Source organism: Diabrotica virgifera, chromosome 6, assembly GCF_917563875.1.
Source record: "Diabrotica virgifera virgifera chromosome 6, PGI_DIABVI_V3a".
NCBI lineage: Eukaryota > Metazoa > Arthropoda > Insecta > Coleoptera > Chrysomelidae > Diabrotica > Diabrotica virgifera.
The window spans coordinates 159,032,316-159,057,148 of record NC_065448.1 but is presented as its reverse complement, the minus strand read 5'-3'; the positions used below and the strand labels follow the sequence as shown (position 1 = coordinate 159,057,148).

Sequence of the window (24,833 nt, the reverse complement as noted above, 5' to 3'; positions counted from 1 at the left end):
GATTGTGCGGAACATCGAGCAACGTTTCTTCGGGCGGAGCACTCAAAGGCTCCATGGTCAAAAAATGTCCTGGAGTTAACGCACTAAGATCGTTTGGGTCTGAACTTAACGGGCATATTGGCCTCGAATTCATGATGGCCTCAATTTGAGAAAAAATAGTATATAACTCTTCAAAAGTTAGTACTTGTTCTCCAATTGTGCGAATTAAATGACCCTTTACCGTCTTAATATTAGATTCCCATAAACCTCCAAAGTGTGGAGAAGAAGGGGGAATGAGATGCCATTGAATAGATTCATGAGAAGCAGCTTGTGATGCCAATCTGTTAAGTTCTGCTCTGGCTCCAACAAAGTTAGTGCCATTGTCACTATAAACATGTTGACATCGGCCTCTACGACTGACAAATCGCTTAAACGCAGCTAAAAACGCGTCAGTGGATAAATCAGATACGAGCTCTAAATGAAGAGCTTTTGTTGAGAAACAAATAAAAAGCGACAAATACGCTTTAAGAGTTTGAGACTTTCGAAGTTTGGAAGCTCTTATAGGAAAAGGGCCCGCAAAATCAACTCCAACATTACTGAAAGGTTTTAGTTGAGATATTCGAGCTAGCGGTAGATTTCCCATTAACGGAACTGGGGACAAAGGATTCACCTTAAAACATTTAACACATTTAGACAGTACTCTACGAATGGCTCGTTTGGAAGATATAATCCAAAAACGCTGAGAAATTAGGTATTGAACAGTTTGAAGCCCGGCGTGTAGATATTGCAGATGAGTAGATTCAATAATCATATCAGTTAATTTACAACTGTTAGGAAGTAATGCCGGAAATTTGCGATCATACGAAATGGGCGCATTAGCTAGGCGACTACCTACACGTAGAATTCCCTTTGCATCGATAAAAGGTGAAAGCTTTCTTAAATTTTTTGGAAGCAGCTGTTTATCTTGGATAAAATTTATTAAAGTATTAAAAAAGATCTGCTGTGTTCGTTTAACAAAAACCAGTAAGGAGTTATGTTGCTCCAATAAACTTAAACAACCTATTTCCAGATTACCATATCGGTTTTTGGTTACATAATGGAAAAAACGAATAATGTAACACAAACATCGAACACACCTATTTAAAGACGAATGACGATCCAATAAAATATCTAAAAAATTATTGGGAATTTCAGCAATCAATGCGACAGTCCGCACTTCCAAATTTACATTAGTAGACTCCTTTGAATTAAGTTCAAAGAACGTTAGCGGATCAGATTGTAAGAAGGTTGGCCCCGCCCACCATTTGGAACAGTTAATTAACTCAGAGGGTAAGCAACCCCTTGAACCAATGTCAGCAGGATTTTCTTCAGAAGGAACATAGTGCCAACATGAAGAAGTTACTCGTTCCTGCACATAAGCTACTCTATTGCTCACAAAAGTTTTCCACTGATGAGGGGAAGATTGTAACCAACGTAATGTAACAGCAGAATCAGAATAACAGTATATTTCCTTGATTTCTACTTTATCTTTAATAACAGAAGAAACAAAGGAGACTAGTCGAGCCACTAAAACCGCAGCAGACAATTCTAATCTGGGAATAGTAAGTCCCTTATTAATGGGTGCGACCTTAGATTTAGCTATAACAAAAGAAACAAAAGGTTGGCCTGAAGGTGATAAGCATCGAAAGTACAAGACAGCGCAGTAACCTTTCTCGCTAGCGTCACCAAAACAGTGAACTTCTAAGCGTAAAATATCGTCAATTAATAAACGACGAGGTAAATTTAATTTACTCAAATATGCTACATCATCAATGTATTTTTTCCACAAACGGATAATTTCTTTTGATGGAGCATCATCCCAACCAATCTTTTGAGTCCATATTCTTTGAATAAGGTGTTTAATTAGAAATGTTATTGGAGATAAAAATCCAAGAGGATCAAATATTTTTGCTAAATTGGACAAAAGATGACGTTTTGTACAAGAAGAGTCTAAAACTTGAACTTTAAAAGCAAATGTATCCGAAGAAGCGTCCCATTCCAACCCTAATACTTTAAGTGTTTTGGACGAAATATCATCATTAAATGTAAGAGGTTTTATTGCTAAATCTGATACAGCTAATCCTTTCAATAAATCGGGTACATTACTGGACCATTTGTTCAACTCAAAACCTCCTTTGGCAAGTAAGGCAATAAGTTCGTCTCTTAGTGCTAAGGCATTTTCGAAACTAGGACAGGAAGAAATGATATCATCAACGTAGGTTCCAGTTTTAAGTGCCTCGGCTGCTAGAGGAAACGAATCCCCGTCATCATTAGCCAACTGATGTAGACATCTAATAGCAAGATAAGGAGAACAAGAGAGACCATAAACAACTCTGTTGATACGAAGATCTCGAACAGGTTCAGAATTATTAGAACGCCAAAGTACTCTTTGATAATCTGTTTGAGTAGGATTAATTAAAATTTGCCTATACATTTTAGAAATATCGGCCGTAATTACATAACCATGCAATCGAAAATTAATCAAAATTGTACAGATGTCAGTCTGAAGCTTAGGACCAGTGAATAATTTGTCATTGAGTGAGGGTTGATTTGGAAGATGCCCGGAACCATTAAAAACGACCCTTAATTTACTTGTTAGACTTTCAGGTCTTAAAACACAATGATGCGATAAATAGTAAACATAAGGTGAATCGAAGTTATTCAATGGGACAGGTTCCATGTGACCGAGCTCAACAAATTCCTTCATAAAGGTGCAATATTGGTCATAAAGTTCAGGAGATTTTTGAAGCCTTCTTTCTAATGAATAAAACCTACTAAGAGCAAGTGATCTAATATTAGGAAATACAGGATTTTCTTCCTTAAAAGGTAGATCTACTACAAAGCGTCCTGATTGTTCACGCGTATAAGTATTCATAAACATATTTTCCACTTTAGCGTCATCAGGAGCTAAGCAAAAAACTTCAGGGACTGCTTCTAATTCCCAGAATTTCTTTATTTGCTGATCCAAAGAAACCGTATCTTCAACTTGGCAAAATAAAGAAGTAAGAGTAGGTGCCTTTGAAATATTTACTTTTCCCATAAGCACATAGCCAAATATAGTATTAATTGCATCAGGTTCATCTTGATTGCCGTAAATACGTCCATCCAAAAGAATTGTAGAGAATACATCAGCTCCTAAAAGAATGTCTATGGATCCTCTACGAAAGAAGTTATCATCTGCTAACTTTAAATTAGCAATATGGGGCCAAGTATTAACTTCTAAATTACATAAAGGCTGATCCTCACATATTTTTGTCAAGACTAACGCATCGGTTGTCAAAATAGGAGAAGATTTACGTACTGGTTTAAAAGAAATGGTAACCCCACCTAAATTATTGTTCGACTGCATAGAACCTAATCCTTGGATGTTAGCTGAAGTTTTCATGGGACGTAAACCTAAACGCCTAAGGGTCTTTTGACAGATGAAGGACGTCATGCTTCCCGAATCTAACAGACACCTAACAGGTTGGTAGTTACCGTGACAATCAAGCACCTCAATACATGCAGTGGAAAGCAAAGTACTTTTATCAGCGGAAGAAAAACACACAGAAACGGATGATCCAGTCGTTGAATTTAAAGTGGATGCCGCCGAATCTTGAACATTCTCTTCTTTCTTAGAAGAGGAGAAGCAAAGGAGTGTATGATGTTTTTTATGGCACGAGTGACAAGTCCATGTAGATTTGCATAGGCTAGAACGATGTGATCCAAGACAGTTAATACACATCTTGTTCTTTTTTATTAATTGAAATCGATCTACAGGAGATTTTGCCAAAAAAACGGAGCATTTATAAATGGCATGGGTATCATTAGTTTTACAGATAGAACATTTTGGTTCAGGTTCTGTTTGAGCAAGCAATGATGTAGATTTGGAAGAATTAGGTTTTTTAGAAAAGTTAGATTTTGGTTTAGTGTGAAAATCAATATTATCTAAAGCGAGACAACTTTGATTTAAAAAATCAATCAGTTTTTTATAGCTTGGGATGGTTGAATTATTATGAAAAAGCTCAAAACGTGTTACTAAAGAAACAGTTAATCGTTTTAAAATCATTTGAACAAGTATAAAATCCCAATGTACTGTGGGTAGTCCTAGCTTATTTAGAGATGCCACATTTTTCGAAAATGTATCTAACAACTTGCGTAGTTCTTTTGGATCTTCTGAAGTCAGTTGTGGTGAACTTTCAAGGTTATTCCATAAATTGGCAGCGATTACCCTAACATTATTAAACCTTTCACAAAGCAGATCATAGGCAATTGGATAATTGTTTGCTGTGATGTCAATATGATCCACAGCATCGCGCGCTGCACCCTTTAAACACGATAGTAACAAATTAAATTTGTCAATTGGTTGTAAGTAAGTAAGAGTATGAACGCGAGCATCAAACTGATCTATAAAACTTCTAAATTCAGTTATTTTTCCACTGAAAGATGGCAATTCCGGTTTCGGTAAATTAAAATAATTTATAGGTAAAGGATTTTGAGACTGTGAAGTTGATGTAGTTTGCTGACTTGATGTTGAAGATTTTCTAAAGGCTTGCACGTATGTTAATTTAATTTTATAATATAATTTGTCAAAATTACTACGGCAATCATCTTCGACTTTAAATAGCGCGTCCTCATTATCTTGCTCAGAAACTAACATAATTATTTTATTATGAAGATCATAAAAATTGTCACGAATTTTTTCCAATCCTTCATACATAACTTCCAAAACCGGGTAAAAATTCTTATCGTCAGCAGCTACCTTTAAAGCAACAGCATGAATTTCAGTCATTTGTTGCACTTCAACTTGTCTTAAAGATTGATATTTTTTAATTTTATCTGCCATTTTGTAAATTTAAATGTAGAATTAATAAATTTAGAAAAATATGAAATTAGCGTTAGGAAATAAAATAGGTTCACCACACGAAAATTAATAAAATACAACCGAACTTTGTGCTAATAAAATAGAAAACTATGTCCTCTGCTATTTGAATATTTATAGACAAAAAATAATTATAAAACATAAACCCTTTAAATAAAAATTACTGTGTAAAATAAACACACAGTTTCATCTATAATAGAGTCAACCTGTATAATAATTATTATAACAAAATTTGTCTATTGGCCGACGTTGACAATTTAATAATAATTACTTTTACATTAATGTGTTCCTTTTTTACTTAAAAAACAACATTAACTGAGGTATAGGTACCACTAACGATCGGCACAAACAAAAAACCAATGTACTAATTGATACGTGATTTTAATTTTGTAAAGAATATTTTATCGCCTTATGTTAAAGAATAACAAAAAATAAAGTCAAAGGAAATGCGGTTAAATAACCTGAATTTGATTCTGATCTTTGTAAATTAGCAAAGTATGACAATAAAAGCAAACAATTCAGGTTTAAAAGAAACTTTCCCCGACTATATTACCCTCTTAGAAAAATGAAAAATGCAAGAAAAAAATATAGAAAATGGATCTATCCGGCTCGAAGGACCAATAAATCATCTTGGAGGAGATTACTAACTCAGTGAGCTTTATTAGTGGACTGTTTAGCATAGGGTGAATTTAAAATAGAATAAAAAAAATAACAGTAAAAAAACCAGACCTTAAAGTAAATTGTAATAAAAATATTTCCTACCTTGTCATTTCTCGTTGCACAAGCTGGAGCAGGCCTGCTATTTTTCGTACTGCTATTGCTGAGTAGTATAAAGTATAAATCACTCGCGAGGACTATATTGAGTTTCTATACACTTTTCGGAATGATTGTAAGTGACTGTTAACCAAGAGAGTTGGTTGGCGAATTGTCTTTTTAAAATGAGGCGAGTAGGCAGGTAATTACATACAAAAAACTTTAAGGTTTTTACTTGAAAATAATGATAAAAATTAATACATACTCACTGAATTAGGTATTGGCCTACTCGTATATACGGGGTGTCCCATAATATTGAAAAGAAAATGAATTAAAATATTCTTTACAAAAACAAGAAAATTAAAAATTGTTATTCCTACTTATGTGGACGAACCAGTTATTTAATTCTATTTATTTATATAGGTTTCACAGCGCTCCAAACTTGACCAGATTCTCGAATGCTCCTAGGGATACAATAAAAAAAAGTTAGGCTTACTTTTCTATCTATACATATTTTTTATTCATACAATTTATTATGATTTTAACATTTCTATGCTATTATTAATCTGTTTTTGACCTTTCTTCCCACTATAAAACTTATAACCCTAAGCATATATAGAAAAGGCCCAAGAAGTTGTTTGCCGGTTCAGAAGAAGAATGACGCAACCGCAAAATGCAAAATTCTTAAGAAGAGCAAAAAACGAATTTTTGATATCAAAATCATAAAGTATGACCAAAATTAGCCATTCACCACACCGTGGTCGAGATACAAGCGTTTTTTGGGGTGTGCCGCTTGTCTATGAAGTAACATAACTTTTTTCCTATTGTATATTTTGACTTAAAATTTTCCCAAAAACTTCTTCATGAATTATATTTTATTGTTGTGTTGGTTAAAATTATAAACTAAAAAATTTGTCACTCAACTTTTTTAAGTAAACATGAAACTAACGAAATATGATGACAAAATGTTTAAAAACTAACAACTCCTTTTTTTAATGTGTTTAAACATTTTGGACAAATTCCATTGTTATTTACATACTTCAAAGATGACACAGTAAAATTTTCAAAAGGAAATATTTACAGCGACCAAGGATACAGCGAGGTAAATTTGAAAAATCATCAAAACTGATTTTCGTATAAAATTTGATTTTTGAACATGTTCCACCAAATCTAGATAAAAATAAACTTCATATTCGGATTCATCGACCTCGAAAACATAAAAATAGACCAAAATTGGTCATTCACCTTAAATTTGATTTTCGCGGTCGGCATAACGATTGCTGCCGCTCGACTAATATATAGATAGAAAAGTATTTTTTTTATTGTATTCCTATGAGAATTCGAGAATTTGGTCAAGATTGGAGCGCTGTAAAACCTAGATAATAAATAATATTAAACAACTTTATAGTGAAAATTATTCATTGAAAAATCCTTTACAAAATCGCTATGATGTTATTTTATTGTGAAATGAAGGGAAAAAAAGTTATACCCTCCAAAAGGAAACTTCTTACAAAATTTTCTCATATTTTTGTGTATAACTTTTTTGTTGGTCACTTGACGACAAAAAGTAATAGATATAAAATTGTAGGAAATTTAATTTTCTACATTTTATGTATAACGAAATTTTCTGTAGGATTGCTAGTTTAGGAGATACAGCGCGAAAGCCCTTTGCACCCCTTTTTCCAATATGGCGGCCGGGGGACAAGGGTGGCGACCCCAAAAACTTGAACTTAGACTTCTACTGAACCCCCCTACACATTAAAAAAATAAAATTGACTCCTCTAAGAAATGCAACCTAAATGTAACATTTTAATGGACTAGTTAGCTTCTGATCATTTTCTTTGATTATATTAAGTGATGTTAAAATCAGTTAGGCCACTCTGGCTCTCATGGCCTCAATTATGGTAATATAATAATATATTATATTCATATCCTTTTGATTTTTTTTTAGATTTCCTTTTAATTTTATTTGTTTTCATGTTACGTACTAGGTATGTACTTTCTCTTAGCGTCTGCCTCTTTGCACTTTCAAAGTTTTCTTTGTTTGTTATAGAAGGAATCTTCTTTTCATTTTTTGGTTGGGACCAAGACTTATGTTGTTGATTTCTTCTTAATTTATAGATTATATTGTCAAACATTACTTAATAAATATACAACACGTCAAAATTATAGCAAAGTGTAAATTAAAAAATTATATTTTAGGGGCCACCAGGTCAAAGAGGTGAACAAGGTCCTACAGGAACAACAGGACCTGCTGGTTCTCCAGGTAAAGACGGCGTTAACGGATTACCAGGGTTAATAGGAGACAAAGGGGACAAAGGAGAAATTGGAACACAAGGACCCATTGGTCCAAGAGGATATCCAGGCAATCCTGTGAGTATTTGTAACATACATTTATCGATTCTATTAACTTTCCTTAAAAACAGTCTTTCTTTTGCTAATAATGATAAAAAAATGTTTACTTGATACAGTAATCCTTGGTCAAATACCTGACTGATATCTACAACAACTTAAAAGTGAGAAAAAACCTTTACAAAAATTTATTTTTAATGAAAAATTCTTTGTAAAAGGTATAAAAGTTTTTTAATTAAAATCCCTTTAAGGGCTACGTTACAGAACGTCTTCGATTTTTAACAAAATCATCATTAGTGTTAAGAACCTAAAATTAAGTATAACCGTGTTAATGAATGCAAAGTTAATGTTTGAAATTTTGACTAAGGTTAAGGCAAGTTGGTTATACTTACAGGTTAATTGCAAGCTGAGCCATCAAAGAAATACCAGGGTGAGAACCCTTTAAACACTGGCGAAGCGTCCATGTAACCACTGTTACCATTGGTAACAGTTATAAATCTTGCAAATAAATATTTTATGACGATGAATAATTCTATTTACCAATATTTTTACCAATAGAAATATATTATTATATTATGTGGTAATAGTACCTAACTCAGTAAATAGCCAACTACTCGTAGACACGAAAATATTGGCGAGTTTATGTGATTCAGTTGCACTTTATTATACTCTGTTACCAGACTCATTTCTGGTTACAATGGTTATATACCCACGCTGGCGCTCGGAACCGGCTAGTGACTGAAAATTTTGAAGAAGCAACGGCATAAGCGCGCTGTGTATCAATAGCGCTGTTACCAGATTTAAAATTGGTGACAGTACCTATAAAAAGTGTGCGTGCAGTTAACCATGGATGAGTGTCGCTTTTTAATCGATCAACTACTTGAAAAGTAATTCTCCTTGTATATTTTGAAGAAAAAAATGAGATTAAAAATGAAAGACCTATTTTAAACAATTTAAAAAAGGAATCAACAAAAGTAGTTCGATATTTTAAATTTAGTTGGTACAGTGAAAATCCTTGGTTACATTATGGTTGCAAGAAAAATATACTGTATTGTTGGCCATGTCTTCTGGTTTCTACAGAAAAATGGGTGGACCAGGTTCACGATTTAAATAGTGTTAGATTTTTAAAAAGGAGACAAAATTTCTCCGTTACCTACATGTAAGATGTATACCCAATTTGATTCAGTTTGGCAAAACAAAAATCAAAAGTTCTCTTAACCAAGCTTTAAAAGCAAATACTGCTAAACATAATGAGTTTGTTAAAAAAATAGATAGGTATATCCTTAGCACAGTTATAATAGATACTATATGTTTTTGGGCCAAACAAGAACTAGCGTTTCGTGGTCATTTTGAGTGCGACGACTCTGACAATCCAGGCAATTACAGGGAATTGTTAACATTAACTGCCAAAAAAGATCAAAAACTTTGTCAACACCTAGAAACATCTGTTTTTTCGAGAGTTTCAAGTGATATACAAAATGATATTATTGAAGCTACACTCACCGCCACAAAATTCCGCCACCCAAAATGTTTGATTAAGTTTGACAATTTATAACTTTATTATTTGTGCTCCGATTTTCAAAGATTCTTACACCAGTTTGTAGGTACATGTATTCATATTGTTTGGTATTATTCCGGTAACAAAAAATTTTGCTTGCATGTCATTGTACAGGGGTGAAAGGACGCGTTGTATTTTCTCCTAATTTTAAAAAATTCTGTGGAAAAATGGAATAGCTGATTTTGTTTCATAGTCCTGTCATATTTTCCCGGAGGCATCACCAACCTTTTGTTTTTTGAATTATCCGAATATCTTTTTTCTTGTAAGAGATCATTTTTTGTAAATAAAAACACTGATTGTCTCATACAATTGAGGTTGGATTGATAAGATGGATTGATAAGATTAGAATGGCCCGCATGCAGCCCAGATCTCAATCATATTGAGCATTTATGGGATGAATAAAAAAAGCTATTTGCCGTGATCCTAGGCCTCCAGAAAATTTGGTACAGTTATGGCTCTGGTAGAGGAATATCACATCTTTATTAGATGCTAAACAGATTGCGAGCAGTCGTTGCTGCAAGAGGTGGACATAACCGCTATTGAATTGTTTTGTTGTTAAATTTGTTTTGTTTAGTTAATTTTAGTGCGTTTGATATTTTTAATTAAATAAACCTTCAAAGCAGTGTTTTTAATTACAGCTCTTACAAGAAAAGAGATATTCAGATAATTCAAAAAACAAGACCTTAGTGATACCTCCAGGATAATACAAAGGGAGTATGAAACAAAATCAGCCCTCCAATTTTTCCACAGAATTTTTTAAAATTAGGAGAAAAAACAACGCTTACATTCACCCCCGTACAATGCTATCTAAGCAAACATTTTTTGTTACCGGAATAATATCAATTGACATCAATACATGTACCTACAAACTCGTGCAAGAATCTTTAAAATTAATCGAAGTACAAATAATAAAGTTATAGATTGTCAAACTTAATCAAAAATTTTGGGTGGAGGAATTTTGTGCCGGTGAGTGTATATATACATTTAGCCATATCTTCATTTTTTTAAATAAGATTTTTTGCACCTGGTTTTGGTAACACTTCAGAAAAAGTCACGAGTCGCCACTGCCTTTAAATGGTATATAATTGTACCAGGGGTTCTCACCCTGGTATTTCTTTGGTGGCTCAGCTTGTAATTAACCTGTAAGTATAACCAACTTGCCTTAATCTTAGTCAATATTTTAAATATTAACTTTGCATTCATTAACACGGTTATACCTACTAACTTTTAGGTTCTTAACACTGATGATGATTTTGTTAAAAATCAAAAACGTTCTGTAATGTACGAGCCCCTTCCCATATCAGTTGGCCCAGTGCAGATTAAAAAGAAAATCCAATTTTATACAGGGTGATTGATTAGTAGGGTAAAGCTCAATAGCTCCGCTATAGTAATAGATAGCAATAAAAGTTAATAACAAAAATTTTAGCCACCTTTGAGCTTCACATTACAAAATTAGTTAGAATTTTACAGGGTGTTCGAAACACAGTGGCAGACCAAACTTATGTTTTTTTAAATGGAACACCCTATATTTTATTTTAAATTCGAAATCCTGTTAACTTCTCCATCACAAAAATATAAAGGTTTGTTATGTTATACAGGGTATTTACAAAGTTATAACCAATTTTATATGAAAATCGTAACAAGTTCAACTCCCTGTATAAATAAGAATAAGCAAAACAACAATGGTTTGTTAATGCCATATTTTTTAACGTATTGTCAAAATTTTTAAGAATGGTCGATATTGCTAATTTTCTTTATATCAAATACAGAGTGAGTCAAAACGCAAGTACATTATTTTCTCAGTAATTTTAAATGGAACACCCTGTATTTTATATCACTATTGAAAAGTACCATTACCGTACTTTAATTTTTAGATAACATTCCCTATGTCTAAATTTATTAGTTTTCGAGATATTTTCATTTTGCAATGGACCAGTAGCGTGGCCACCCAAATCACCAGAATTTAATAAACTGAACTGATTTTTTTTGGGGTTACGTTAATAATGAAGTTTATAAAATACCTCTAACAACAAGGGATGAGATGAAAAATAGAATACAAAGTGTATTTCGATGTGTTAATTTACAAATGCTCCGTAGAGTAAGTAGCTCATTCAATGATCGTTTTTAGGCGTACATAAATGTGATATAGTCGGTTCGCTAAACTCAGACGCAACTGGCTAGATATTTTAGTCGATAATTTTTTTTTGCCAATTTTGCAAAAATTTGCAAAATTACTAACTATTTAGTGATTATTAACTATTTAGTAATTATTTTTTGCCAATTTTACTAAAATTGGCAAAATTACCGACTAAAACATCTAGAAAGTTGCGTCTGAGTTTAGCGAACAGACTATAGGAGATAAATTTGAACACCTGATGTAATTAAATATTAAAAATATTTTATTAAAAGTAGCTTCTAATTTTTTCAAACATGTTTTTTTGCAAAATGTATTACTGATAAATTATGTTTCGTTCTTTATTTGTTACATTGTTACATTTACATACAAAAGTAGTGTTTAATTGTCTTCACAAAATATTGTATTTTGTGTTTGTGTGTTTTTTTGTAAAATTTATTACTAATTGTCTTTGTTTATTTGTTGCATTTACATAAAAAGATAGTTTTTAATTGTTTCAAAAATGTTGCATGTAGTGGTTGTGTTTTTGTTTGTAAAATGTATTACTAATAAATTATTTTTATTTCTTTATTTGCTACAGTGTTACATTGATTACCGGAATGATAATCGGTAATCTTCAATTGTCAATTCAGTCATGGCTTACTTAAAATTTAGATAAATTTAAACACCTAAAATAATTTGCTCTGAAAAATGAAAATATCTCGAAAACTAATAAATTTGGGCATAGGGAATGTTATATAAAAATTAAAGTACGTTAATGTTACTTTTCAATAATGATATAAAATACAGGGTGTTCCATTTAATATTACTGAGAAAATAATGTACTTGCGTTTTGACTCACTTTGTATTTGATATAAAGAAAATTAGCAATATTAATAATTCTTAAAAAATTTGACAATAAATAAAAAATATGGCATTAATAAACCATTGCTGTTGTGCTTATTTTTATTTATACAGGGAGTTGAACTTATAGTGGCTCCTAGCTTCTTAGCCACCTCAGATAAGTAAGGGGTGGTTACCCCCTACCATAAGGGTTGATGAAATAACTCGTATTACCGTAGATGCATTTATTTCGTAAGTTAGAGTACTAACGGTAAAGAGCTGGTGGTACGTTATTTCTCAGTAGCTGTGATGTTTGCCCTTTGGGATCTCAAATATTATGACTTACTGTTCGCAATGGAATTAGAACTAATAATCGGTATTCTCCTGTTTATTGTTTTGGTATATAATGAAAGTAAGATTGTTTTGGTTAAAAGCGCTGAGTCGACTAGGTTATAAATAATGAATACTATTTGTTATTTCAAACCGACCTTGGTCAAACCGAAAACTGGTACACCGATGTGCTAATGTAGGTCGATCGTATTTACTATAAACAAACGTAGTTGTTTTGCCAAAGACATTTTTAATTATTAAAAGGATTTGTTTTAATAAGAAGATTACTAAGAGATGCCTTGTATCCTAACACATCTTCCTTTCCTTCCGAAAATTTTCTGACTACGGAAAAGGAAGAAAATTTTTCTAATAGTACCACCAACTGCTTACTGCGTTTTAATAAATACAATATATACATTTTTTATTTCCTATAAATAATAATTAAATACAAAAAAAAATAAAAATTTTCGTTATCAACATTGTTCCCGTTTCACTTGTCACTCACTGTGTTCTCGGATTGTAGGCATATAATCTATTCTTATGTATTTCCCTGATTTTATTGTTTTCCAATCTGATCTTACAATTAACATTATTTACCTCTGTTATTGTGAAGGGGCCTACATAAAGACTATCAAACTTACCATTCTCTTCCCTTTTTACCAGGACTAGGTCTCCTATTTTAAAGTGTTGTGATGTTGCTTTGCGCTTGTTATTTTCTTGTCGCTCTTTTTTGTATTTTAGTAAGAAGGTTCTAGCTCTCTCGTGTGCGCTTTGTAGTTTGTAGCATAATTCATTGTAGTAAGCATCTATATTGCAACATGGTTGAATCTCCTGTGTAAGGTCTTCTGGTAGGTTAACCTTCCTGCCATATAACAGTTCAAACGGTGTGTACCCATGATACGCGTTAGGGGTTGTATTGTAGCAGTATGTGAACATCCTGCAACACACATCCCAATTTTCTGTCTTCGTCTATGAATGCTCTTACGTACTCGTTTAATGTTCTGTGCAGTTTTTCGCAACTTCCAATGGACTGTGGATGGTATGCCGTTGAGAAGTTGGGCTCTATTTTTAGTAGCTTTGTTAGTTCCCGCATTACTTCATTTTTATATTCTGTGCCTTGATCTGTTCTTATTTGCTTCTTGAGTCCGTATGTTGGTATGAAATGATCAAAAATTCCTAGGGCTTGTGATGTTGGGGGTTGCTGGAGGAAGACACTATCCCGAACAAACAAACTTAAACTTTTTACATAACTTTATTCTTTCAAGGTTAAAGGTACAATTACAACTACGTCGACCGACATTATCGTTAGGATAGGTCAAGGTGACCCATATCTCGGTAACTATATCCCCTGACTACGCGCCAGCAGAGTTCAGCGAACACACTGATCCAACAACGATGTCTCAGGTACTCGACCTTCCCACTTATATCTATTATATTAAAAACAATGCCCATATGTATTACCATATATGGTTATGCTATACGTATTTCAATAATGACGTGTGCTTTGTTTGCAGTCTTGCGAATGAGTTGAATACTTTGAACTTTGCTACTGTCGTAATAAATTATACAAATTGCAACTATAATATTGACCTTATTCTTATAACAAATAAAGTAGGAAAATTCCGTGAGGGTTGTCGTGTACCATCACATCTCTCTGGGCGGGGAAAAGATGAAAGGGAATTTCAGTAACAATTTCCTTTCATCTCTATTTTATATTATTTATGCTGACTGACGTCTCTCCTTTATAAGAAAATTAAACAAAGATATTAAAAGAAAATGAGAAAAGAAAAAAAATGAGATATATAAGTATGTACACTGAACCTTAAGTACTAGTAAAAGCCTTATGGTGGACTATTATTACACTTTTACACTATAACACTTTTCAGTACTTATTCTTTTTATATATTATACAGCTTAACGTTATTCTTATGTATGACTACTTGTTTACCATTTTTCTCAATAATTACGTTAGGCGTTTCATCTTTAATTACGGTATATGGACCCGAAAACAAAGAGTTAAGTTTTGTGTTTGGCTCATTTTTTATTAATACCTTATCTCCTGGTTTATAAGTTATTTTACTCGTTTTGGCATCATATATTTTTTTTCTGCTGTGTTTTGTATGTGTTAGTGTTTCTCTGGCCTCCTTTGCGGCTACTTGTAGTCTGTATTTCAGTTCCATGGGATAGTCGTCAAAATTATACAGGGGTTCTATTTCGTTTTGAACATTTGTCGGCAGTCTACATATTATTCCGAACACTAATTCGAACGGTGTATAACCCGTTGCTGAGTGTACTGAAATGTTATACGAAAAACAGAAATATTGCACCCATGTACTCCAATTTGTAGGGAATTTTGATAGTTGTATCCTAAGGTACGCATTTAAATGTTTGTGAGTGTTTTCTAAAGCTCCTATTGTTTCGTGGTGATATGCTGTTGAGTTTAGTTTCTCTATTTGCAATAATGAGCATGTTTCCTTAAATGTTCTTGCCATAAACTCTGAGCCTTGGTCTGTGACTATTTTTCTGGGTACTCCATACTTCAGAATAAAATTTTCTACCAATGCCTTGGCTACTGTTTCGGCTTCTTTGTTCTTTATTACATATCCTTCTATGTATTTACTTAGCTCACATTGCAGTGTCAATATATATCTATTCCCACTGTCATCCATCTCAAATGGTCCTACTAGATCTATAAATATTGTGTCGAATGCGCAGGTGGCAGTCGATGTGATAGTTAGAGGTTGTTTGGTTATGATAGAATGCTTATGTCTTTGACAATCGTCGCATCTCTTCACAAATTCCTCGATATCTTTTCGTAAACTATTCCAAAAATAATATTTCCTTATATTTTTGTACATTCTATTTATTCCGGCATGCCCTCCTGTTGGTAACATGTGAAAATCATTAATTATAATTCTTCTTAATTTTTCATCTGCTATGTTCTGTTTGTCTTGTACTATACATATTTTGATATCTCTTTCTTTAAATATTTTAGGATCCTTTCTTATCTCTTCAATAATTGGCTTATTCTTATTATTCTTTACTATTACTAGTTCCTTTATATTCTTTTGTGCGCACATTTGAATCAAGGCTCTCAACGATGCTCGTAGCGCAGACGTTGATCGAGGTTCTTGATATGTCGAGTTTCTCAACGACGCTCGTAGTGCAGACGTTGATCGAAAATCTCGAATCAGATAAATAATATCGTCTTCTTCGTTGTACAATATACTACTATTTGTATTTTCTTCAGCCGAATCTAGCTTCATTGTCTTGCAATCGTCCTTGTCTATCAGTTTTACCTCTACCGCACTTTTCGGGAATTTCAACAATTCGACTACGTCTGGTTGATCAGTCCATTCGTTCTTCGAATCGGCGATTTCCTCCTGCTTTTTCGTTTGTGCTCTCGTCATCACTAATATACTTTTCTCTGAGTTCTTATTTAGTTGCTTTAGTTCTTCTGATGTAACTTCTATTCGTGATAAGGCGTCAGCTGTTACATTTTCAGCTCCTTTCACATATTTAATTGTAAAGTCGTATTCTTCTAACTTCAATCTAAATTTGGTTAATCTGCTGGAAGGGTTTGTCATACCAAATAGGTACACCAATGGTCGGTGGTCTGTCAAAATAATAAATTCTTTCTGTAGAAGGTAATGTCTCCATTTAGCAATGCTCCATACTATTGCCAGTAATTCTTTTTCTATCGTAGGATAATTCATTTCCGCTTTATTAAGTGTTCTACTGGCATATGCTACCGGTTTGTCATTCCCGTTTGACAAAGTTGCTCCTAGTGCGATGCCAGATGCATCTGTCCGTAGAATAAACGTGTTCTCCTCCGATAAATCTGGGAATTCCATTACGGGGGGGTTTGATAATGACGCCTTGAGGCTTTCAAAAGCTTTTTGGCATTCTGTTGTCCACTCAAATTTTACATTTTTCCTTGATAGTCTATTTAGAGGTGCGGCTATTTCTGCAAAATGATTGATATGTTTTCTGTAATAATTTGCAAAGGCTACGAATCTTTTTGCTTCTTTTGCATTTTGTGGTATTGGATATTGTTCCAATGCGGTGATCTTTTCCGGATCTGGTGCTATACCTTTATTCGAAATCTTGTGTCCTAAATATAATAGTTCTTTTTTCATAAACTCGCATTTAATTGGATTTAATTTCAGATTTACTTTCCTTAGTCTCTCTAATACCTTCACTAAGTTCTGATTATGCTGTTGTACACTGTTGCCAAAGACTATCAAATCATCAAGATATATAAACATGTTTTCATAATTTAAACCTGACATTGCCATAGTCATGGCTCGTGAGAAACATCCTGGGCTTGTCTTTAACCCCATCGGAAGTCGTGTCATTTGATATTGACCTCTATCGGTTGCGAATGCTGTGTACGGTCTGGACTTAGAATCGAGTTCTATTTGGTAATATCCTTGGTATAAATCTAAATGTGAAAAATATGTTGCTCCTGATAAAGCGTCTAGGATTTCTTCTATGCATGGTAATGGAAATCTGTCATTCTCAATTTTGTTGTTTAGTTGTCTGTAATCTATCACAACTCTCCATTTCTTGTTTCCATTTTCATCGTTTTTCTTTGGCACTATAAGTAGTGGAGATGAGAATTCTGATATTGCATTTTCAATAATCCCGTCTTTTAACATTTTGTCTACTTGTCTATTTATTTCCGTTTTTTGTCCATGTGGTAATCTATACGGTTTTGTATAAGCAGGTGATACTCCTTTTTGCAATTTTATTTTTGCTTTGTATACGTCCGTCGTTGTGCATGGATCGTTTTCTAAGAAAAACACATCGGAATATTTTACACATATTTTTTCTATTGCTCTTTTTTCCTCTAGCGATAAATTTGTTGTGTTTATTATATTCAAAAGTCTTTCGGCACGACTCACCGATTGTTTTGATTCTCCCATGTGGAAAACGTCGAACTTGTCTAATCTTTCGACCTTCGGTCTAAAATTCTTAACAATTATTTCTCTATCATTGATATTTAATATCCTTATTGGTATTTTTCCGTCGACTGGTTTTGAGACTGTTCCTGCCGAGAAAATTCCTTCCGCTATCTCCTGTGGTATAGTTACAAAATCTCCGTAGTGTGTCCCGATCTCGAAAAAAAATAATTTTTCACATCTCCTAGGTATTATTATCGTATAAATTTCTCCCATAGATAGCATTTCCAAATCTCTTCTCATTCCTTCTACATGTAACGATAATTTTAAGGATTCGTAATTTATTGTAGCAAAATATTGGTATAAAAAATCGCTACCAATAACTCCATCGACTTTATTTGTGAAACTCTTCATAACTGCAAATTCCTGTGTCAACGTTATCTTCTCTGAGTTATCTAATATTTCAAGGTCACACAATAAGGTTCCCCTTGTATATACAGTTTTTCCGGTAACGCCTCGCAAGCTAATACGTCGGGTTTTGTTTATGTCGGTGTATTTTTTATCTAAACATTCTTCAAATAAAACGCTGACTGTTGCGCCAGTGTCAATTAATAGTTTTTTGCGTTTTCCTCTGTAATAAACATTAATATAATTTAATCCACTTGCTGTGAAATTATCTGCCTCCATTCGATGGGCCACGAAAAAAATCTACTTCTTGTATTGTGCTTGTGTGTGGCTGCTCTTGGCGGGGCTGCTCCTCTGTTGCGAAATATGCTCCTGGTGAATTTCTGTTCGAATTTCTCTCCCATCTTGTCGTTGTTATGTTCAACTTGTCTTTTCCGTAGTTCTGTTTGGACTTTTTCGATTTTTTCTCCAATTTTTGCAATAATATCTGCAATGAATTTGTCTTCTGCTGCCTTACAGCTGTCACCTTTGTATATTTTATGCACCGTCCTAAACTGTTCCGTGATAGTCCTGAGTTTTTCCACCCATTTATCTGTGATTAGCTTATTTTTCCTTCGTTCTATAGTGTCTTTTGTGAGATTCCTATTTAATATAGTTATATCTTCCAGAATACGTTGAAATCTTTCCTCGAACATAAATTCGGCTTGGCCTGACTACGTTACTCAATAGTATATGGCCTAGTGTCTCGAAGTCTCAATTACTTCGTAAAGCTTATCATTGCCGTTAAGTTTATCAAATATAACAAAATATAACATATAAAATATTATAATAAAACATAAATGTAAGTAAAATAAAAGGATCAATAATATTGGATAACCGTCAATATTTAAAGTGTCAGTAAATAAGTAAGTGAGTAATTATATAATAAAAAAAATAAAAATGTCAATATGAAAATTTAAAAAAATAGTCATCAAACTTACTTCATAAGCAGTTAAACTGTATTGTATTAAGAAGAAAAATTACTCACGAATATGGGTTCATGTGTCTATGCATTTGGTCCTGGATTCTGGGCGTCTAACCTCAGCATCTCCATTGATTTAGATACTTCCTGTCGGATGTGGCGTCGAAGCTGCTTCTTCCATCGTCGATACAGTAGCCATCCGACGATGATTATGGCCAGGCTGAACGATACAATTCCCAAAACTCCAGGGATTGATAGCTTCTCGTTTTCGCCGGTTTCAGCTGTCACACTTCCGCTGTTGCCTGCTTGGTTTATGAAGATCTGTTCCTCTTTTTCTTTATTCTGGTTGTTTCCCATCTTACGTGTAGAGCTGCATACCTCAATCTATACACCGAGAGAAAAAAATTCTTGACATAAAGAAACTTTATTAATATTTAAGAAAGATCGACTTGGCATATTGCCTAAGAAATATATCTTTGTATGTAAGATATAATTTTCTAAAATATTTCAAATAAATTCTACTATAGCCAAAGAAATATATCTTAAACATGATTGAACTATCACTTTCTGGCAAACTTCAAACCCATTTATCAGAAAGAAATTACACTTGATGTTAATTAATTTTATTAGTCATAAAAATATATTTTCTACACATTAGAAAACTATTCTTTCTGAGCAATAATATTTCTTAGTAAGGAATATTATTATTTTAATATTAATAATTAATTTATTTAATGTTAAGAAATATATTTCGCAGATATAAACGTATATTTAGAGTTAAGTTAATATTTCTTTAAAATAAAGTGATATTACATACCGCGAAATAAATCATTGTGTTAAGGTAAAATCATTATTTATTAATAAAACAAGATATAAAACGTTATTATTACATACAAATATTTTCTCCACTCTTAAACCACTGGCTTCTACACAACAATAAAATGATGGAGAGGCAAATCCAACTTCCTCAAATTTTCCTTCTTTTGTTAATAGCACTTTGTATATCAGCAATTCACTAAAACAAAATCGTTATGTAGAAAGAGTAAACTTACTTTAATAAAATTTTTTTTTATAAAGATATAGATATTTATTTTGACAAATTTAGGAAATACAAAAAAAAACAAATACACGGCCCCACGTAAGAACTATTAATACTAATAATAATCAATCATATTTAGTTCAAACATGGCATTATTTAACCTATACATCGTTTATTTTTTTCTTTTTGTTAATGAAATATTAATTATTTATCTGTATAATATTAAGTCACAAAATAAATATTGTTTAGCTAAAACAAGAGGGAAAATACAACCAATGTAAAACATTGAAGCAGACAATAATATGTAATTTTTTAAATTTTTATAATCTAAAAGAGACAGCATACCTAATCATTAAGAAATTTTATTACGGGAAAGTATTATTAGTTTACATCTAAGTCATTTAATACATATTAACTAATTCACGGTTTTCGGCAATAACATTTCTTAACCATAAACATATATTTCTTTTAGACTAACTGATTTCTTTATCTCAAATAAATTAACAGAAAAAATCCTCAGCGTTGCACCCGCCATGTTTGATATAGCGTTATATTGTAAATTTTTATAGAAGACGATACATTCAAGAAACCTATTATAGTTGATACATAAGTATACACATTTTTAAAAAGGTACTTACATGTATGAAGTTCTGAAAGGTCCCGCAGTTGGTTAATAACTCCTTTCTTAATATTGTTCTGAAGCTATATATTATATCATTCTGTCCCAGCTTTAAATTGTGGCATATTTCCCAGCTCCTTTATTTCAGAGTCGTCCATCATTATACCTAAAAAGCATATAAAGATACTATTATATTTCTTTTTTAACCATTCGGCTACGCAACAATATTGTTATTACATCTTAAATTACTCAATTTACTTTTATTTAATACCTATATATGTACGTGCCTTCAAAATATCCGTTAATTTTTAAAGTACACCAATAAATCCAACATCCATCTATATGAAGATGAACATATCACGCCATCTTGACAAACACTGACGACTAAATCATAAATAGTTAATCTGCGCAATTCTTTTGTGGAAGAAAATTTCTTTGCAAGTAACATTTCGGCATTAATGACAAAGTTTTTATTTTATAACCACAGTTACTACAGAGGGTATTTCTGAAGAATTATTTCTTGTTGTTTAAAATATTTATTTAATTACAAGAAAATTTCTTGTTCACAAATATAAATATGCATTAACTTAACATTATATTTCTTATACTGCAAAATATTTGTAGTTTTCAATTTAAGAAATAAAAACTTTAGGATAAGAAAATTAAATGTAACCATTAATGCATTTCTTAGTATTGAAGAAATTATCTGTAAGAAATTATTGAGTTGTGTTTAAAAAACTCGTTTCTTTATATGTGAACCGGTATGTTTAAGTTAATAGGATATGTTAACTTTTAAGAAATATTGCTCAAAGAAATCGGTGTTTTAGGAGAAAAGAAATTGTTCTCTCGGTGTATGCGAACCAGAAAACTCCATTCTTTAACTTAAGGCACGGGTCGCCATGTGATGTTGGGGGTTGCTGGACGAAGACACTATCCCGAACAAACAAACTTAAACTTTTTACATAACTTTATTCTTTCAAGGTTAAAGGTACAATTACAACTACGTCGACCGACATTATCGTTAGGATAGGTCAAGGTGACCCATATCTCGGTAACTATATCCCCTGACTACGCGCCAGCAGAGTTCAGCGAACACACTGATCCAACAACGATGTCTCAGGTACTCGACCTTCCCACTTATATCTATTATATTAAAAACAATGCCCATATGTATTACCATATATGGTTATGCTATACGTATTTCAATAATGACGTGTGCTTTGTTTGCAGTCTTGCGAATGAGTTGAATACTTTGAACTTTGCTACTGTCGTAATAAATTATACAAATTGCAACTATAATATTGACCTTATTCTTATAACAAATAAATTAGGAAAATTCCGTGAGGGTTGTCGTGTACCATCACATCTCTCTGGGCGGGGAAAAGATGAAAGGGAATTTCAGTAACAATTTCCTTTCATCTCTATTTTATATTATTTATGCTGACTGACGTCTCTCCTTTATAAGAAAATTAAACAAAGATATTAAAAGAAAATGAGAAAAGAAAAAAAATGAGATATATAAGTATGTACACTGAACCTTAAGTACTAGTAAAAGCCTTATGGTGGACTATTATTACACTTTTACACTATAACACTTTTCAGTACTTATTCTTTTTATATATTATACAGCTTAACGTTATTCTTATGTATGACTACTTGTTTACCATTTTTCTCAATAATTACGTTAGGCGTTTCATCTTTAATTACGGTATATGGACCCGAAAACAAAGAGTTAAGTTTTGTGTTTGGCTCATTTTTTATTAATACCTTATCTCCTGGTTTATAAGTTATTTTACTCGTTTTGGCATCATATATTTTTTTTCTGCTGTGTTTTGTATGTGTTAGTGTTTCTCTGGCCTCCTTTGCGGCTACTTGTAGTCTGTATTTCAGTTCCATGGGATAGTCGTCAAAATTATACAGGGGTTCTATTTCGTTTTGAACATTTGTCGGCAGTCTACATATTATTCCGAACACTAATTCGAACGGTGTATAACCCGTTGCTGAGTGTACTGAAATGTTATACGAAAAACAGAAATATTGCACCCATGTACTCCAATTTGTAGGGAATTTTGATAGTTGTATCCTAAGGTACGCATTTAAATGTTTGTGAGTGTTTTCTAAAGCTCCTATTGTTTCGTGGTGATATGCTGTTGAGTTTAGTTTCTCTATTTGCAATAATGAGCATTTTTTTTTTTTATTATTAACTCCATTGAGTACAACAATCTGCCCATTGGGCATTAAGCATTTGTTATGGTAAAAAATATAGACATGTAGAGAGTTACTCCAGTGAGTAACCTCTTTACAATTCTAAAACTAAAATTTTATCAGTCTGAATACACTTTTGATTACGTTCAGTTGGTTAAGTCGGACGGCAGTTGCCGTTTTAGTCTACGCACTTCAAAGACGTCCCGCACATTTAATTGTCTGGCAAACGCATTAGGATGCACTAACACTCGTTCAAAGTATTTAACACTAAAACGTTGTATGGCTTCTTTCACGGATTCTAGGGGGATGTCGTGTTGAATCACCTCGTTGGATACATAGTATGGCGCATTGACTATGGAACGCAGCACCTTGTTTTGAAATCTCTGTAAGATGTTTGTATTGGAGACGCTAGCAGTGCCCCATAGCTGAATCCCATAAGTCCATATGGGCTTGAGGATGGACTTGTAGAGTAAAATTTTGTTATCCAGAGATAGTTTGGAATTGCGTCCAATGAGCCAATACATATTTCTCAATTTAAGTCCAAGCTGTTTTCGTTTTGTAAAAATATGTTTTTTCCAAGTAAGGCGGCGGTCCAAGTGCATGCCAAGATATTTGGCGTCCTCGGATTGAGGAATTAGACAATTATCAATATATACAGGGGGGCATGTTTCTCTGCGTAGCGTGAATGTTACATGTAATGATTTAGTTCCATTAGATTTGATGCGCCATACTTTCATCCATTGCTGAATTCTATTTAGGTTTGATTGAAGATTCCTTGATGCTGTTGTTGGATCTGTGTGGGATGCCAGGATAGCAGTGTCGTCTGCATACGTTGCAACTGTAGTTGTACTAGATGTTGGAATGTCCGCTGTGTATAAAAGATACAGAATTGGGCCGAGAACGCTGCCTTGTGGGATGCCTGAGTGAATGGGATATATCTTGGTGTGCTCGGTACCGTGCTTCACAAGGAAGTGTCTATTTTCTATGTAGGATTTTAAGAGCTGGAAGTGAGGATAGGGTAGGAGCTTCTTTAATTTTATTTGTAGCCCTATGTGCCATACCTTGTCAAAAGCCTGAGATATGTCAAGGAAAGCAGCAGAACAGTATCTTTTGGAGTTAAAATCCTCGTTTATTTGGTTGACTAGCCTATGCACTTGTTCTATGGTTCCGTGTTTGTCTCGGAAACCGAATTGGTGTTCTGGAATTATTTTATTTTCGTCTATTATCGTTTTCAACCTTTTTACGTACATTTTTTCAAAGACTTTGCTAATCATAGGCAAAAGGCTTATAGGCCGGTATGAAGATGCATTTTCCGGTCTTTTTCCTGGTTTAAGGATCATTAGGATTTGTGCCACTTTCCATGAACTAGGGAAGTACTTTAGACGCAGAATTGCATTAAATATAAAGGTGATTAGTTTTATGCACTTATCCGAGACTTCTTTTAGAATCTTGCCAGAGATTAGGTCAAATCCAGGGGCTTTTTTGATGTTGATTTCATCTATTATTGTTTGTTTTACTTGGTTGACTGTAAATTTCGTGTGGGGCAGATCCATTTGAAACGGTGCTGTTAGGAATCTGGTTAGTTCTGTTTCTTCCTCTGTAGATACTGTAGAAGGGTATGGCGTAAATACTTTTTGAAGGTGCTTGCCAAAAAGATCAGCTTTTTCTTTGTCGTTCCTAGCCCAGGTGTTTGCCTCATCTTTGATTGGTGGGTTATGCTGTTGGGGCCGTTTGAGCTTTTTCGTGGCTTTCCAGAGTGAATAATATGTAGCTTCAGTTGGTGTTAAATTTTCTAAATATTCTTGTATTCCATGGTTTTCTTCTTCATGGATTAATTCCTTTAATTCCTTTGTTGCTTTGTTAAGTTTTTTC

The 24,833-nt window shown here is 33.1% G+C and overlaps 1 protein-coding gene across 6 annotated transcripts in view; it reads left to right on the top strand.

Annotated features, from left to right (window-relative positions):
- LOC114335747 (collagen alpha-3(IX) chain-like) overlaps positions 1 to 24,833 on the top strand; it is a 408,590-nt gene that overhangs the window by 247,656 nt on the left and 136,101 nt on the right. For all 6 annotated transcript variants that reach the window (XM_050653325.1, XM_050653322.1, XM_050653324.1 and 3 more), the window contains one exon: positions 7,835 to 8,005. In XM_050653325.1, the coding sequence (XP_050509282.1) occupies positions 7,835 to 8,005 (171 nt within the window). The remainder of the gene's footprint in view (positions 1 to 7,834; positions 8,006 to 24,833) is intronic.